The 18,181-nt window shown below is 39.1% G+C and overlaps 1 protein-coding gene and 1 non-coding gene across 2 annotated transcripts in view; both read left to right on the plus strand.

Moving 5' to 3' along the window:
* GBE1 (1,4-alpha-glucan branching enzyme 1) overlaps window positions 1-18,181 on the plus strand; it is a 297,215-nt gene that overhangs the window by 247,982 nt on the left and 31,052 nt on the right. Inside the window, exons 13-14 of the mRNA XM_081552326.1 lie at window positions 13,817-14,001; window positions 15,638-15,768. Of these exons, the coding sequence (XP_081408452.1) occupies window positions 13,817-14,001; window positions 15,638-15,768 (316 nt within the window). The remainder of the gene's footprint in view (window positions 1-13,816; window positions 14,002-15,637; window positions 15,769-18,181) is intronic.
* Window positions 11,408-11,479, plus strand: TRNAC-ACA (transfer RNA cysteine (anticodon ACA)). Its single transcript has one exon. It is a non-coding gene; the product is annotated as a tRNA-Cys (tRNA).

Below are 18,181 nucleotides of genomic sequence, written 5' to 3' on the forward strand. Positions count from 1 at the left end.
AGTTTGGGGAGAGCAGGGCAGAATGAAGGTATTGACCAGACTCACTATTGCAGCTCCAACAGAAGCACTGTTCCTGGTCCCTTGGAGCTGTCACAGTGTCACAGGCATGGACAATAGTCACGACAGTATTATTAGGTGGAGTGAGAGAGCAGACACGGTGTTTGACCCAGGCCACCATGCTCTTTATCTAGGGGATGAAGGACTGGATATTATCATGTCTTTTGTTCAAAATACTAGTTTGTAAATTTGTTATAGGAATTTTAAGGAAACCTAATGGTATACTAATCTTTTTTTTTTTTTAATTCTTAACATAGAAAATATATATACCCAGGTGACATACTCATAAAGAATCTGCCTGCTAATTCAGGAGACACAAGAGACACTGGTTTGATCCCTGGGTTGAGAGGATCCCCTGGAGGAGGAAATGGTAACCTACTCCAGTATTCTTGCCCAGAGAATCCCATGTACAGAGGAGTCTGGTAGGCTACATAGTCCATGCATGGGGTCACAAAAAGTCAGACACGACTGAGCACACACACACAGTGTGGTGTGTGTGGTGTGTACATGCTGGAGGACATGTGCTGGCTATGCAGGCCTCAAGCTGAGCATGCATGACCTGTGTGTGTGCAAACATGGATGTGCCTGACCCTGAGCCAGTCGCTCCTGCCAACTGGACCAACACACATATACCATAAAATGCTTTAGAATTTAAAATGTATGAATACGAAGTTTGCATATAGCTAACAGGAGCTGTTCTCTCCCAGGTCTTTAGTTCAGTATACTGCCTGTCGGAAAATCATAGAACAAACAAATAGAAACAAAAAACAAAGGATTTATTTCTCTTGTTACAGTGTTTCCCTGGTAGCTCAGTTGGTAAAGAATCTGTCAACAGTGCAGGAGACCCGGGTTTGATCCCTGGGTAGAGAAGGTCCCTTGAAGAAGGAAATGGCAACCCACTCCAGTATTCTTGCCTGGACAATCTCATGGACAGAGGAGCCTGGCAGGCTTCAGTCCATGGAGTTGCCAAGAGTGGGACACGACTTAGTGACTAGACCACCACAGTTTTTGAGTCTTTGGTTTTACCCTCAGACGTCATGGCCGTTGCTCTTTCCTTTCATCAGTGTCCTCTCTTGTTACTCGGTCTATTATAGGGCCCCAGGGTTATGGGTGTGTACATATATATATGTATATTTATTACATGTGTATGTTAATATATGTATATTTATTTCGCTGTGCCAGTCTTAGTTGCAGCATGTGGGATCTTAATTGTGCAATGTGAGATCTAGCTCCCTGACCAGGGATCGAGCCCCGGTGCCTTGCATTGGGATCATGGAGTCTTAGCCACTGGAACCAGGGAAGTCCCCAGGCTTCAGGTTTTAGTTCAGCTTGCCAGCACTTATTTCTGTTTACCACAGTTTGCTCTAGGAAGCACTCCTTCTCAGGGGTCAGTCTCTAGTCTCCCACCCACCATCGTTTTCCTCCTCTCACTTTGGCTTTTCGTCTGCAAGCTTTTCCAGGATCCTGTCCCTCTGCCTCAACTGGCCATACGCGTGTTTCATGTCCCATTATACTCTGTTTTCTGCCACTCGTACCTGCATATTCTCCCCAGGCAATTTCATCCACTCCCATGGCATCAGTTACCCTGTAGGTTTTGAAAAACACTATACACAACTAGTATGCAAAGATTTTTGTTTGGTTGGTTTTGAATAGTAAGGGAAATTCTAGAATTCCACAGTTGAGTTCCTAAGTCTGGCACTTCCCCCTTCCTCGATGTTGGCATGATTTCTGACCTGTCCTCCCTAACCTGCTGTGCTGTCATCTCAGGACATTTACAGTTTGCCCTTGGAGGAGATTTGCTGCCACTCTCTGCTTTCCTCCTCTAAGATTTTTTGTCATTTTAGCTCTTAATGATCCCATAAGTCATTTCTCACCCACTTCCCCTCTTTAAGGAAAACTGTATTATTAGAGCTGCTTAATTCTGTGTTTCCTCCTTATTAGACTGTAAGCTCTATGAGGACAGGGACTGTACTGATGTACACTGAGCACGTTATCTAATACACAGAATACACTTCAATAGTTTGAAAATTATGATCTACTGTTATAGTTGAGCATATGGCCAATATAGGGAGTCATGGGGCTCAGAATATAATCATTGACTTGCATGAGGAGTGTGTACAAGGGAAGATCCAGAGAACCCCGAGACCCAGAGACCATACTGCTTGACTTTAAAGTAGTCTTTGGTACAATGAAAAAGAACGGGCATTAAAGTTTTCCTTGATTTTATAAAATATTTTCCTTTGGATCATATCAACGAATGGTATACTTAATATATGTGTACATATAAATATACTAATATCAGCAAAGAGTTGCCTAAAATCTTCAGGGGATGGATGCAGGATGTGACAGACTTTAAGGGTAAATCCCAGTGGCACTGCTGAGTTTTGTTCTGGTGCCTCAGCTGGCGTGCCACCCCTTATCTCCTCTTCTGGGTCTGATAGTTATATTTTGTTTCTGTTCAGATGAGATGATGTTAGACTTTTTCCCTGTAGAGGGAAACATCCAACCTTAACAAATAGAGGTTGTAAGTCTAGTGCATGCTGTGGAAAGTGAAGAAGAGACTGGTGTAGCCACTTCCTGGAGCCTTGGTGATCAGTGTCGAAGGTGGGAGGAAGACTGGATAGCAGGTTTGTTTTTCTGAAAAGGGAGATCACACTCCCTAATATAGAAAAAGAATTTTATACCGTGCCCCACCTTCTGGTGCTTTTGAATTGTGGTGCCAGAGGCGACTCCTAAGAATCCCTTGGACAACAAGGAGATCAAACCAGTCAGTCCTAAAGGAAATATTCACTGGAAAGACTGATGCTGAAGCTGAAGCTCCAGTACTTTGGCCACATGATGTGAAGAGCCGACTCATTGGAAAAGGCCCTGATTCTGGGAAAGATTGAGGGAAAGAGGAGAAGGGGGAAGCAGAGGATGAGATGGTTGGATGGCATTACTGATTCAATGGACACGAGTTTGAGCAACCTAAGGGAGATAGTGAAGGACAGAAAAACCTGGCACACTGCAGTTCATGGGGTCACAAAGAGGTGGACACAACTTAGCAACTGAACAACAACTTCCTGGTGACTTGATGGCCTTGAGAAAGGCCAAAGCATTTGATTTTAAAATAGATACTTCCTTTAAAGAGTTAGTCTTTGGTACTATCAAGAGGAGTAGGAGCAAAAGTTTTGTTTTTTTTTTATCCTCATTAAAACTGCACCTTATTCTCATATATACATAAACTTGGTATCAACAAAGAGTTATATAAAATCCACAGCATGGAGGCTGTGATAGACTTTAATTAATTCCTAGGTAAAATTAGTATGCATTACAGTTTAGAGAAACAAAACACACAAAGTGGCTAATCAAAATGTTCAGCTAACAGAGCAGGGGCTTTTTTCATTAGTTGCATTGTCTTGAATTTCATCACTGTACCAGCTGGCTTCTTGTCAATTTATAGTTTGGACCTTTACATCAAACAGCAAAAAATTAATTACAGGAAAAGAAATCCCAATAGGAACTTTGTGCTTAGAGGTTTTTCACAATTAATCAGACATGAATGGTGCTGTTTACAGAGGAAATGGAAAGAGAGAGAAAGAACTTAGTAGAATTTTCTAGAATCATTAATTAACTATAGCAGTGTTAGTCACTGGCTTCCCCATGTTTGTTTTAACGTGTTTAGCCAAAGCTTTCAGCCTTCTCATTTCTGAAAACACCCACGTCAGTTACTATATTGAATGCAATGAATCATGGCCTGCAATGTAACTTTTCTTACAAAATGTCTCAAGTGACAGCTCAGAAAATTACCATCCTCCATGCATTTTGAAACAAGTGCCATCCGATGTATTACATTAGTGATCATAATCGTAATTTAATGAGCAGAAAGAGCATGCTTTGATGGTTAGTGCCTGCTTACTTGTAATGCATATTTTTGAACTTGGAAGTTTTGTTCTCTGAAGTCACACTCATTGCCTCTCTGCACTAGAGTTCGTTTCAATGTGACTTTTCTAAGCCTCTTATCTGTTGAATAAACCAGCCAAAGATTTTTAAAATGCCTTCCTCAATTTAGGTTTCTACTTTTTTTTTTCTTTTTTTATGTAGCTTAGAAATCCTTCCACCAGGGCTTCCCTGTTGGCTCAGACATTAAAGAGTCTGCCTGCAGTGCAGGAGAGCCGAGTTCGATCCCTGGGATGGGAAGATCCTCTGGAGAAGGAAATGGCAACCCACTCCAGTATTCTTGCCTGGAAAATCTCATGGAGGGAGGAGCCTGGCAGGCTACTGTCTGTGGGGTAACAAAGAGTCAGACACTACTGAGAGACTTCACTTTCTTTTCTTAGAAATCCTTACTTGTGTTCCATTATTCTAGTTCCTAACATTCTAATACAGTGTGTAGTTCTTACTCTTTTTAAGACTCAGATGCCTGGAGGAGATGAAGAAAACCTTCTCTCCTCAGAAAAATGCACAGATGAACATACATCATTTTGCATAAAATATCAGGAATCAGTAGGAAAGCATGAATCCCAGGTTATAAATGCCTGTTGTTTTCATTGAGAAATCTATACATATATTATGTATGCATGTAAACATAACATATTTATATATAATTTAGGAATATATATACACACATATTTTTTAATTTGATTAAATTAAAATTCTGATTCTGATCCTGTGTTCCCTATTCCATAAGTTATCTGTACTAAAACAAATCAATTACCTTCTTTGCCATTACCTGAATAAATTTAGATTTCCCATCCATCTTTATATACAGCAGAGCTTACTTATAAGCTTATTTGGCTGGCCATATTTCACTGTACTCTCAAGTGCTGCTACATTTCCTAAGTAATTTGTAGACCATAGCTGAGAAGAACATTCTTAACTTGTTTTAATGATGGTATTTTTCTTCGTTAGGTTTGTGAGCTGTGAGCTAGTATAAGATACTAACGGGCATTTTCCACTTTTCTCTGTTCAGTCTGAGAATGGTTCACTGTTATTCCAAGGTCACTTTGAAAGTCTTTCTGTGATTTGCTTCCATTTATTTTATGCTCATGTTTACAGTTTTGAACCAAATATGAAATTTAATGTTGCGTTTGTCTACATTAAACTTAATTTGCCCCTTGTCAGGTCATTTACAACAGAGATAACATTCAAAAGCCACTCTAAAATGTTTTGTCTGCAATCACTAATATAATTTTTCTGTCTATTTCTTTGTTATATGCAACTTTCCTTATCATTCAGTTCAAAAAGAAGCCTCTCCAGGAGATTTTTCAGAGAATCTAAATTAGTCTCTAATAAAGATTAATAAATTATTCTCTAATAGAATAGGGTCTTCTTCATGTCATATTTTTTAACAGTTCTTTTTTCTAATTCAGAAGTTTAATACATATTCCATATTAAGTAAGCTTATTGGAATATGCTTTAAAGTAGTGACATACAATATCCTAAATTGGATTATGATACCAACCATTGTTATCACTTTCATCTTTTTCTAATATTTTTCCAAGTACTTAATTTGCCCTCATGTAATAAATGTTCTTCTTAATAGTGAATAACTTTAGATGTTATTGAAAAGATAAATGAATGTTTAAGAACCAGCTGGGAAGCCCATGTATATAAGTATAGGTATGATACAGATGTATATACAGATGTATAGCTCTTGGGGGTTTCCCAGGTGGCGCTGGAGGTAAAGAACCTGCCTGCCAATGCAGGAGACATGAGATGTGGTTCTATACCTGGGTTGGGAAGATCCCCTGGATAAGGGCGTGGCAACCCACTGCAGTATTCTTGCCTGAAGAATCCCATGGAAAGAAGAGCCTAGGGGACTACAGTCCATAGGGTCACAAAGAGTCAGACACAACTGAAGCAACTTAGCATGCATGCGTGTAGGTATAGCTATAGATATAAATGAAAATAAATACAATATTTACCAAGAGGGAAATAGTGGTATTATTTTACTTGGACTGCTATAATGAAATGCCAAAGACCAGGTAGCTTATAAACAATAAATACTTATTTCTCACAGTTTCTGAAGGCTGGAGATCTACAATCAGAGTGACAGCATGGTTGAGGGAGGGACCTTTCACAGGCCGTATCCTTTTGTGGTGGAAGGAGAAAGAAAGCTCATTGCAGCCTCTATTATTAAGGGCACTATTCCCATCCATAAGGGCTCTACCCTCATGACCGAAATACCTTCCAAATGTCCCAAGACCATCATATTGAGGATTAATTTCTAACATATGAATTTGACTGGTGGTACGCTAACACTCAGACCATAGCAAGTGATTATGTGGTAAGATTTCAGATGTTGTGTATGTGTTTTTAATTGTGAATTTTAAAAATAACTTAGTGCATTACTTGTACAATAAAAATAATAAAATTAGCACTATAATTGTAGCTAAGATTTATTGAGTCACATATTATGTCTTGTACTCTTTTAAATAATTTGCATCTGTTACTTCATTTAATTTTAATCATGCTACTCTTCAATCCCTATTTATATTATATATTATAAGGCTGCAAATTTTCCTGCTAGAATGTTCAAATAAATGATAATACTGTAATTTCACATTGCATCAGTTTTTGAATGGAGTCCATTAACCCTTGAGGCTTCATGTGTATGTGTGTCTGTTTTAGGGAAGCAGGTACTCAACTTTTAATCAGATTATGAGATGGTTTCATACTGTTTCCACTCATATTGGTGCAAAATTTTGGGGGCTCCAAAATCACTGCAGATGGTGACTGCAGCCATGAAATTAAAAGACGCTTGCTCCTTGGAAGAAAACTTATGACTAACCTAGACAGCATATTAAAAAGCAGAGACATTACTTTGCCAACAAAGGTCCATCTAGTCAAGGCTATAGTTTTTCCAGTAGTCATGTATGGATGTGAGAGTTGGACTATAAAGAAAGCTGAGCACCGAAAAATTGATGCCTTTGAATTGTGATGTTGGAGAAGACTCTTGAGAGTCCCTTGGACAGCAAGGAGATCCAACCAGTCCATCCTAAAGGAAATCAGTCCTGAATATTCATTGGAAGGACTGATGCTGAAGCGTAAACTCCAGTACTTTGGCCACCTGATGCAAAGAGCTGACTCACTGGAAAAGACCCTGATGCTGGGAAAGATTGAAGGCGGGAGGAGAAGGGGATGACAGAGGATGAGATGGTTGGATGGCATCACTGACTCAACGGAGATGAGTTTGAGTAAACTCCGGGAGTTGGTGATGGACAGGGATGCCTGGCACACTGCAGTCCATGGAGTCGCAAAGAGTCAGACACAACTGAGCGACTGAACTGACCTAACTGACTATTGAGCACTATGTGCTCAGTCGTGTCCAAGTCTTTGTGGCCCCATGGACTATTGCCCACCAGGCTCCTCTGTCCATGAGATTTTCCAGGCAAGAATACTGAGACAGGTTACCATTTCCTACTCCAGGAGATGATCCCCATCCAGGGATGGAACCCACATCTCTTGCATTTCCTGCACTGGCAGGCAGATTCTTTACCAGTAGCACCACCTGGGAAGCCGTCACTATTCACTTCTGTACTGATAAAAATTAGGCTTCCAAGGAAGGATACTAAGAGAGAAGTTCAACTATACACTGGAGAAAAAATTATTTTTTTACCTTAACAGTCTACCTGAGGAAGTTAGAAAAGATGGCAAGCAACAGAAATTGTGACCTGGGTCACATTTTCAAGAAGATTGGGAAGATATTAGGAGATGAGGAGGTCTTCAAATGCTAAAAGTGTTTCAGCCAGAAAAGGGCTATAGTTGTAGAAGACTGGCTAAAATGTTAATTTTATGTGGAATGTTATCAACTGTACACACTATACTGTGTGTGTGTGCATGTGTGTGTGTGTGTGTGTGTGTGTATATATATGCAATCAGTTCAATTCAGTTGCTCAGTCATGTCCGACTCTTTGCTACCCTATGAACCGCAGTACGCCAGGCCTCCCCATCATCACCAACTCCCGGAATTTACTCAAGACTCATCTCTGTTGAGTTGGTGATGCCATCCAACCATCTCATCCTCTGTCATTCCCTTCTCCTACTGCCCTCAGTCTTTCCCAGCATCAGGGTCTTTTCAAATGAGTCAGCTCTTAGAATCAGGTGGCCAAAGTATTGGAGTTTCAGCTTCAACATCAGTCCTTCCAATGAACACCCAGGACTGATCTCCTTTAGGATGGACTGGTTGGATCTCCTTGCCATCCAAGGGACCCTCAAGAGTCTTCTCCAACACCACAGTTCAAAAGCATCAATTCTTCAGCGCTCAGCTTTCTTCACCGTCCAACTCTCATATCCATACATGACCACTGGAAAAACCATAGCCTTGACTAGATGGACCTTTGTTGACAAAGTGATGTCTCTGTTTTTTAATATGCTGTCTAGGTTGGTCATAACTTTCCTTCCAAGGAGTAAGCGTCTTTTAATTTCATGGCTGTAATCACCATCTGCAGTGATTTTGGAGCCCCCAAAAATGAAGTCAGCTACTATTTCCACTGTTTCCCCATCTGTTTGTCATGAAGTGATGGGACAAGATGCCATGATCTTACTTTTCTGAATGTTGAGCTTTAAGCCAACTTTTTTACTCTCCACTTTCACTTTCATCAAGAGGCTCTTTAGTGCTTCTTCACTTTCTGCCATAAGGGTGGTGTCATCTGCATATCTGAGGTTATTGATATTTCCCCTGGCAATCTTGATTCCAGCTTGTGCTTCATCCAGCCCAGCGTTTCTCATGATGTACTCTGCATATAAGTTAAATAAGCAGGGTAACAATATACAACATTGATGTACTCCTTTTTCTATTTGGAACCAGTGTGTTGTTCCATGTCCAGTTCTAACTATTGCTTCCTGACCTGCATGCAGGTTTCTCAAGAGGCAGGTAAGGTGGTCTGGTATTCCCATCCCTTTAAGAATTATCTGCAGTTTATTGTGATCCACACAGACAAAGGCTTTGGCATAGTCAATAAAGCAGAAATAGGTGTTTTTCTGGAACTCTCTTGCTTTTTCAATGATCCTGCAGATGTTGACAGTTTGATCTCTGGTTCCTTTGCCTTTTCTAAAACCAGCTTGAACATCTGGAAGTTCACAGTTCACATATTGCTGAAGCCTGGCTTGGAGAATTTTGAGCATTACTTTACTAGCGTGTGAGATGAGTGCAATTGTGCAGTAGTTTGAGCATTCTTTGGCATTGCCTTTCTTTGGGATTGGAATGAAAACTGACCTTTTCCAGTCCTGTGGCCACTGCTGAGTTTTCCAAATTTGCTGACATATTGAGTGCAGCACTTTCACAGCATCATCTTTTAGGTTTTGAAATAGCTCAACTGGAATTCCATCTTTTACTATAAAATATATACTATATAGCATAATATATACATAGTATATTGCATATACTGTGCATAGTAAATAGCATGTGTGTGTCTTTATAACTGTAAATAACACCTGAGAGCTTGTTTAGTGGTTTCAGGATGAACATGTAGTAGGAGTAATGAAGGAAGAGAGCAGAGAGGAGATTCTTTACTTAGCAACTAGATTTGCCCCATCAATTTGAGTGTCTTGTAGCAAAATCACTTTCACATTCAAATCTGCTTTTTAAGATCTAAAATAGTAGATAATTCAAAGAATGTTGATACTTGGCTTAGGGAAATGTGTTTGTTTTATTACATATATGAATGAATGCATCAACATTGAATTTCCACACTTTAAAGAAAAGATAATATTGTACCATGAAACCTTGTGAAGAATAGCCAAGTAGCTGCCTTGAATTCATCCTGGTTACTTTTATGTCTACTGCAGAGTTGGGCTGGTCAGTTCCCTCCTCAGAAGGAAGGGAACTAGAAATTTTAGGTTTATAGTAACTCTCACCTATTGCTCTTTATGTCATTCTTTCCTGAGCAGCATTGGTAATGGGTGTGTAACATAAAAACTGCCAAACATTGAAAGCTTCAGCTGCCAGACCTTGTGCCAACTGCCTTACTTACTTCATTTGAATCTTAAAAAAGCATATATGAAACTTATTATGCTGTTTTACAGATGAAGAAACTGAGTACTGGAGAGATTCAATTGCTTTAATTCATATTTCTCATAAATGTTCTTATTGGAATTAAAACCCATGCAATAGGGTCTCATCAAATCCTATTTTTTCCACCTGAGACATGCCATTCTTTTCTCCACTCCCAGTGCATCCGGTCATCTCTTATCTTATTCTTTGAATTCCGTGTTAGCTTTCCTCCCATTCAACTATTTCCAGTATCCATTATCTTTTCCACATGATACCAGAGATATTTTAATAAAAGACCACATCTGAGCTTTGCATCCCCTTACTCAAAAGTAGCTTAAGGTCTTGAGATTATGAGACTTCTCCTAATCTAAACTTCATCCCTCCTGTCTCACCTCTTCTCCTCACTACAAGTCCTATTTTATGGCTAAACCAAAGTCCTCTCTACATCTCACCTTCTCACTTCAGCTACTTGCACATCATTCCATTTTCTTGGAATCTCTGTCCATGTATGAGAGTTTGGTCAATTTTTGCATTGTTTTCCCACGGTATCCGCTTCTGAGCAATATGGTAGAGTGGTAATCAAGAGTCAGGGTGCTAAAATCAGACTTTCTGAACTCAAGGGCCCTGCTACTTAATAACTCTCTGTGCCTCAGTTACCTATAAAATTGAGACCACAATAGTACCTACTTCAGGGTTATTGAAAATAGAAAGAATTAATTCACGTGCATGCTTAGAATAGTGCCTGGTACCTAATAAGCCAACATTAAGCATTTGTTGTTGCTTCTACTATGATCATTTTGGTGGCAGTGATATAACGATCTCCCTCCAAAAGGCTAAAGGAATTGTTTATTAATACTGGAGTCAACTTAGAGATTCATGGTCATACCAAAGTAAAAGTATTTTGCCTATAGAGAGCCTCGATACAGTTTGTAAGCTATTATACCTAAGCTATCCTATGGCATTTCTGCTGCTGCTGCTGCTGCTGCTAAGTCGCTTCAGTCGTGTCCAACTCTGTGCAACACCATAGACAGCAACCCACCAGGCTCCCTTGTCCCTGGGGTTCTCCAGGCAAGAACACTGGAGTGGGTTGCCATTTCCTTCTCCAATGCATGAAAGTGAAAAGTGAAAGTGAAGATGCTCAGTCGTGTCCAACTCCTAGTGACCCCATGGACTGCAGCCTACCAGGCTCCTCCGTCCATGGGATTTTCCAGGCAAGAGTACTGGAGTGGGGTGCCATTGCCTTCTCTGTATGGCATTTCTAGTCTCTCCCAAATTCCTCACTAGTAGAAATCCCACTAATACTTGGGACATATAATTTTCCCCAGACTGGCGGTACCTTCATTATCAGAAATGAATGTACTTAACCAGGTTACTTCCCTGGTGGCTCAGACGGTAAAGTGTCTGCCTACAATGCAGGAGACCCAGGTTCGATCCCTGGGTCGGGAAGATCCTCTGGAGAAGGAAATGGCAACCCACTCCAGTACTCTTGCCTGGAAAATCCCATGGACAGAGGAGAATGGTAGGCTACAGTCCATGGGGTCACAAAAATCGGACATGATTTAACAACTAAACCAAAGTAAATAAAGGACTGCAGATTTAGAAGTATGATTCCTTCCTCTGTCACACAGGCAGCATCATAAAACATATTATTTAGACTGAATTATTTACATTAATTAGTTTACAAATTAGAATTAATAAACTCTGGGAGTTGGTGATGGACCGGGAAGCCTGGTGTGCTGCAGTCTATGGGTTGCAAAGAGTCGGAGACGACTGAGCAACTGAACTGAATTAGAATTAAGGAAAATTTTTGCAGACAGTTTAATTTTTATGAAGCTGCTACAAACATATTTGTTTATATATTATTTTTATTTTGATGACTATGATTCTGAACAGTTAAATGTAAACTACAGTGTTTCTTAGCAGAATTCACCATTTAAAGCAACTCTACAGTAAGTCATAGTGAATTACATTACAACTTTTTAGTTTTTATTTATTAGAATATTAATGTACTAGCTTATTTTTGCCTTTATTTTTATTGAAGTATAACTGACATAACATTATATTAGTTTCAGATATGCAACACAACTCAGTATTTTGTATATATTGTAAAATGATCATCACAGTAACTTCAGTTAATGTCCATCACCCTAGCTTCCCTGGTGGCTCAGCTGGTAAAGAATCCTCCTGCAATGCAGGAGACCCCAGTTTGATTCTTATGTCAGGAAGATCCCCTGGAGAAGGGAATGGCTACCCACTCCAGTATTCTGGCCTGGAGAATTCCATGAACTGTATAGTCTATGGAGTCACAAAGAGTCAGACACAACTGAGTGACTTTCACTTTCACCATACATAGTTACAAAAACTTTTTTTCTTCTGATAAGAATTCTCAAGATTCTCTCTCCTAGCTTTCAAATATGCAATGCGGTATTATTAACTATAGTCACTGTTCTGTACATTACATCTCTTTTTTTTTTTTATTTTATAACTGGAAATTTGTATCCTTTGACACTCCACCCATTTTGCCCACCTCTTATCTCTGCTTCAGGCTACTACAGGTTTGTTCTCTTTATGCATGAGCTAGTTCTGGTTGGTCGTTGTTGTTACTTTTTTTAAACTCCACGATTCAGTTAGATCATATGATATTTGTCTTTATTCTGTCAGACTTATTTCACTTAGCAACTATGTAAATTACAGCAGGACACACTTGGGTCAGCTCTGGTGCTTTCTAACTCAAAGGAGAAATTTGTGGTTTAGAAAATTGTAGCACTAAAGTAACTAATATAAGCAGCTTTTAGAAAGTAATGTTTAATATTTAGGGGGAAAAAAGAAGCCATAAAGTAAAACTCTAACTTGAGGAAAACAGCAGGAGCCAATCTATTAGGTTACTAATATCTAAATTTGATTTTCAGAATGAAGAATGTGTAATATGTATGTGTTGTTGTTTTATTTCACTTTTAGAGCGTCTAAGGTTTCTGGTTCTCATCATTACAATGAGAAATAATATTAAATGGATTCCCAACATAGTGTCCCAGGTGTACACATGCACGTGCACACACACACACACATACCCACACACATACCACATTTAAATTAAATATGTAAGTCTAATGGTGGCACATAGATCTGAGAAATAAATGAGAAAAATGAATAACAAAATTGATGACTTGTGTTTCTGTAGCACTTGAAGTATAAAACGTACTTGCCTAATGGGATGAGGTAGAAAGAACTTTGGATTTTAATGAGAAGAACTAGATTTTAATGGTTACTTTTCTAGTCACTATCTATGTGAGTTTGGGCAAATCCCTTAACTGTCAAGAACTTTGTATTTCTCATCTGTGAAATGGATATAATAGGGAGTCCTTGCAGGATCAAAAAATAATGTACATACAACCTTTGGAAATTGCAAAGCATGGAACAGATTTCAGAGATTATAGAAGTAAGAGATTTTGAAAATGATTCAGAGATTTCAGAGATTATTTCAGAGATGAAATAAGTATGACAGAGATACAGTTTTCAGTTTGTACATGAAAAAAAATTAGATATGGAAAAATGAATGTGTGCCCAGGCTAAAACTGGACCTGGGCTTTTGAGTCCAAATGCTGGCAGTATTGTGTGCTTGACTATGCTGTTTCTAAACTAGGGTTGTGCATATTTCACAGGGCATAGCTGTAGTAAATTAACCTAAACTGATTTCAAGTACTTTGAAACATATAATTATTGAGATATCTTAATAAGAAGTGCTAATATTAACCAGATGACGTTGATGTTTGTTTTCAAATGCAGGTAATGAATTTGGGCATCCTGAATGGTTAGACTTCCCAAGAAAAGGAAATAATGAGAGCTACCATTATGCACGAAGGCAGTTTCATTTAACTGATGATGACCTTCTTCGCTATAAGTTCCTCAATAATTTTGACAGGGATATGAATAAATTGGAAGAAAGATGTGGTTGGCTTTCATCTCCACAGGTAAGCTCTCTACTTTCAATGTTATGTTTTAGTCACCAGTGTTGAACATGCTTAGAATGGCAACTGACTTAAATCTATATGCAGATCTCTTAAACAGCACTTTATTATTCCATGCATAGTGCCCTGTGACATACTTCAGGTTGTCAAAATATGTCACCAAAGTCTCCCCAACAGATAATGAAAATCTTCAGCATAATTCCCTGCTTACTTTCCTGGTTAGCTTGTCGTTGTTGTTTAAATTTGGTAATTTTTATTTCAATTGGTTAAAACTAATGACAAAAGCTCCACATGGAATCCATTTTGGAAATTGCTGTGGAAACATCTTAATTGTTTTGACTGTTTTTTCTTTATATAAATAATTATGCTGTCATAGTGAAACTACTTTGACAACATGGAGATTTCTTTATTCTTATTTCTCCTTCCTTTACTGGTCTCTAACTTGTCATTTCAATAGATGCCATTATACCTGCATGCTGTTTTGTATTTTTCATGAGCCTGACTCTCTGCAATTAAAGTCTCAGTTTTTCAATAAGTTTTAGAAAATGTAATTAACAGGTGAAAATTTTATACAGGCTTTTTTTTTTCCCTTTGCAAAAATTAGCATATAGTATGTGTTACTTATAATCCATTTACTTTTTACTGATGCTGTTTGAAATTACTATTGATGTGTTTTTACTTTGGTGTCTCTGATTTTTTTTAATGGTTGAACAAAGGTGCTTATACATTCAGGAAGCTTGGCTACATGACACGAATGCCCTAATCGCATTTATTAGTAGCGCTGTTTCCAGAAGAGAGAGCAAAATGATGCTCCTTTTCAATAGGAACAATGTTGAATACCAAAAGGCATGCTGTTTACTCTAGAGCCTTAGCTCACATTTCTAAATTACCAAGAGTGGTGCTGCTGACACGCATGGAAATAAGTCCTCTCAGAGCTGGGGCTGGAAGAGGGTAGGGTTGAAAAAGCAAAAGCTTCTCACTGCCTACTGTAAAATGTGATGTAGAAAATAGGAGAGCTTGTAGATGTTATAATTGCTTTTGAAACTCTCTTTCATTAGACAAAAAAAAAAACATGTAGATTGGCAAGGCCTTTTGGTTCCTTTTGAATCTGACAAAACCATGCAATACTATAAAGTTTTTAAGAAAAATGCAACTTCAGAAGTCTGGATATAACAGTGTTGCAGTATATTTTGAAAAATAATTCTATGTGCCTTCACTTATTAGTCTAGAGACTAAAACAAAAGTCTTAAAGAAAATTCACTTATAAGTAAATCTAATATACTTATTCACACACACACACACACACACACACACACACACACACACACACGTGCTTTCTGTATATCACAGGCACTAAGTTTTTACTTAAAACCTAATCCTCTGTGTTTTTTTTGAGGTTGGCAAATGGCTGGTGAGATTTTTATACTCTTTAAGCAATTTTTCAAACTACTGTTGGCCTCAATATGGCAAAATTTTGATATGGCAAAATTTCAACATGTTCAAAAAATGTAACATGCTAGCACTTTCATTTTTGGCTTAATAACAAGGCTGTTAATAAAGACAAAAAACAACTTAAAGAATTTACTTACAGCAACATCTGGCTATTATTTGTATATATTCTATGTGTTAATTCTTGCAGGCCCATGTGAGTGAAAAGCATGAAGACAATAAGATCATTGCTTTTGAGAGAGCTAGTCTTCTTTTTATCTTCAACTTTCATCCAAGCAAGAGCTATACTGATTACCGAGTTGGAACAACATTGCCAGGAAAATATCCTTTTTGTTGCCAGTGAACATGACTGTCGTTCAATTTTTATTACATCATAGAGTATAAGAAAGACTAATGCTGATCTTGGTGACAGTAGATCTCAGGTTCTTCATGTGAAAACTGAGGGACTTGAAATAGTTAATGTATCTTTGCTCAGTTCATTTACACTAAAGTAATCCTGAACTCCATTCTGGCTCTAAAAAGTATGATTATGAACATTCTCTTAAGTAATATTTTAATCCAATGTGTAGTATAGGAGGTGATTGTTGTTTGTTTTTATGAAAATATTTTATAAGTTGCCTCTGAGAGTCATCTCCTTTCCCCTCTCCGTGGAGTGAGTAGATGGTAGTTGTAAAGATAGCCTCCTTCTCTTTTCTTTTTCCTGTCTCCTAAAATACAAGACATAGCTCACTTTTTTGGGGGGGTCTGAATTGATAAGGAATCAGGGCATGAGAGGTGTAAGTAAGCAAAGGAAATATCAGGGAGAATATTTCAATAATCGAAAACACAAGAGAGTTCCAGAAAAACATCTATTTCTGCCTTATTGACTATGCCAAAGCCTTTGACTGTGTGGATCACAATAAACTGTGGAAAATTCTGAAAGAGATGGGCATACCAGACCATCTGACCTGTCTCTTGAGAAACCTGTATGCAGGTCAGGAAGCAACAGTTAGAACTGGACATGGAACAGCAGACTGGTTCCAAACAGGAAAAGGGGTACGTCAAGGCTGTATGTTGTCACCGTGCTTATTTAACTTCTATGCAGAGTACATCATGAGAAACGCTGGGCTGGAAGAAACACAAGCTGGAATCAAGATTGCTTGGAGAAATATCAATAACCTCAGATATGCAGATGACACCACCCTTATGGCAGAAAGCGAAGAAGAACTAAAGAGCCTCTTGATGAAGGTGAAAGAGGAGAGTGAAAAAGTTGGCTTAAAGCTCAATGTTCAGAAAACTAAGATCATGGCATCTGGTCCCATCACTTCATGGGAAATAGATGGAGAAACAGTGAAACAGTATCAGACTTTATTTTGGGGAGCTCCAAAATCACTGCAGATGGTGATTGCAGCCATGAAATTAAAAGACGCTTACTCCTTGAAAGGAAGGTTATGACCAACCTAGATAGCATATTGAAAAGCAGAGATATTACTTTGCCAACAAAAGTCCATCTAGTCAAGCCTATGGTTTTTCCAGTGGTCATGTATGGATGTGAGACTTGGACTGTACAGAAAGCTGAGCACCGAAGAATTGATGCTTTTGAACTGTGGTGTTGGAGAAGACTCTTGAGAGTCCCTTGGACTGTAAGAAGATCCAACCCATCCATCCTAAAGAAGATCAGTCCTGGGTGTTCATTGGAAGGACTGATGCTGAAGCTGGAACTCCAATACTTTGGCCACCTCATGCGAAGAGTTGACTCATTGGAAAAGACCCTAATGCTGGGAAGGATTCGGGGCAGAAAGAGAACGGAACGACAGAGGATGAGATGGCTGGATGGCATCACTGACTCGATGGACATGGGTTTGGGTGGACTCTGGGGGTTGGTGATGGACACAGAGGCCTGGCATGCTGCGATTCATGGGGTCGCAAAGAGTCGGACGTGACTGAGCGACTGAACTGAACTGACATTCATTTACTCATCCATTCATTCATTTCACAGATGTTTTATAAGCACCTATCTATTGAACACCTGCATGTCAGCCCTGTGTGAGGTGCTGGAAATACAGGAATTTTCCTGGCAGATATAGTCATGGCCTTCATTGAGCTTTTAAACTAGTGAAGAAGACAAATATTAATCATTTGAAGTGTGATCCTTGTTACAAAATGAAACATGCGTGTATTTGAAAGCGTTTAGGACTTACCCAATCCATGGAATCAAAAGCAACAGATTCAGGATGTAGTAATAACAAACCAACACAGATTTTTAAACAGGCAGTAGAAAGAATATGTTCTTCCCCTGAAGCCCTGATAGTGATTAATGTCTGCCACCTGAGGAGGATGCCTGATGCCAACATGATCTCTTACGAGCCAGGGTGTCTCTAGCTACAGTAAGAGAAACACACACCCCGCCCCCTGCAACTGGCTCAGGCAATAAGGAAAAGTGCATTTTGCCAAACAACGGAAGCCCTGAGGTCAGGTGACCCCAGCACTGTGACAATATCATCAGGTTCCCTGGTCCACTGGCCTTCCCACTTCCAACTCTCAGGGTGCCAGCAGCGTCTAAAGGGTGTCACCTGATAGAGTTGCAAGACAACAGCCTTGGTTCCAAATGTCATCTTCAGACACAACAAAAGGCAAATAGATTTGTGTTGTTTTCAGGAACTAAGTCACTTTAGCAAATTTCCTTTGTATTCCGTTAACCAGAATTCAGTCACTTATCCCCAGAGAAGTGTCTAGGGAGGAGAATGCTTTCCTC

This window comes from Giraffa tippelskirchi, chromosome 2, assembly GCF_054371585.1.
Source record: "Giraffa tippelskirchi isolate mGirTip1 chromosome 2, T2T-mGirTip1v1.2.pri, whole genome shotgun sequence".
In the NCBI taxonomy this organism is placed as follows: Eukaryota; Metazoa; Chordata; class Mammalia; order Artiodactyla; family Giraffidae; genus Giraffa; species Giraffa tippelskirchi.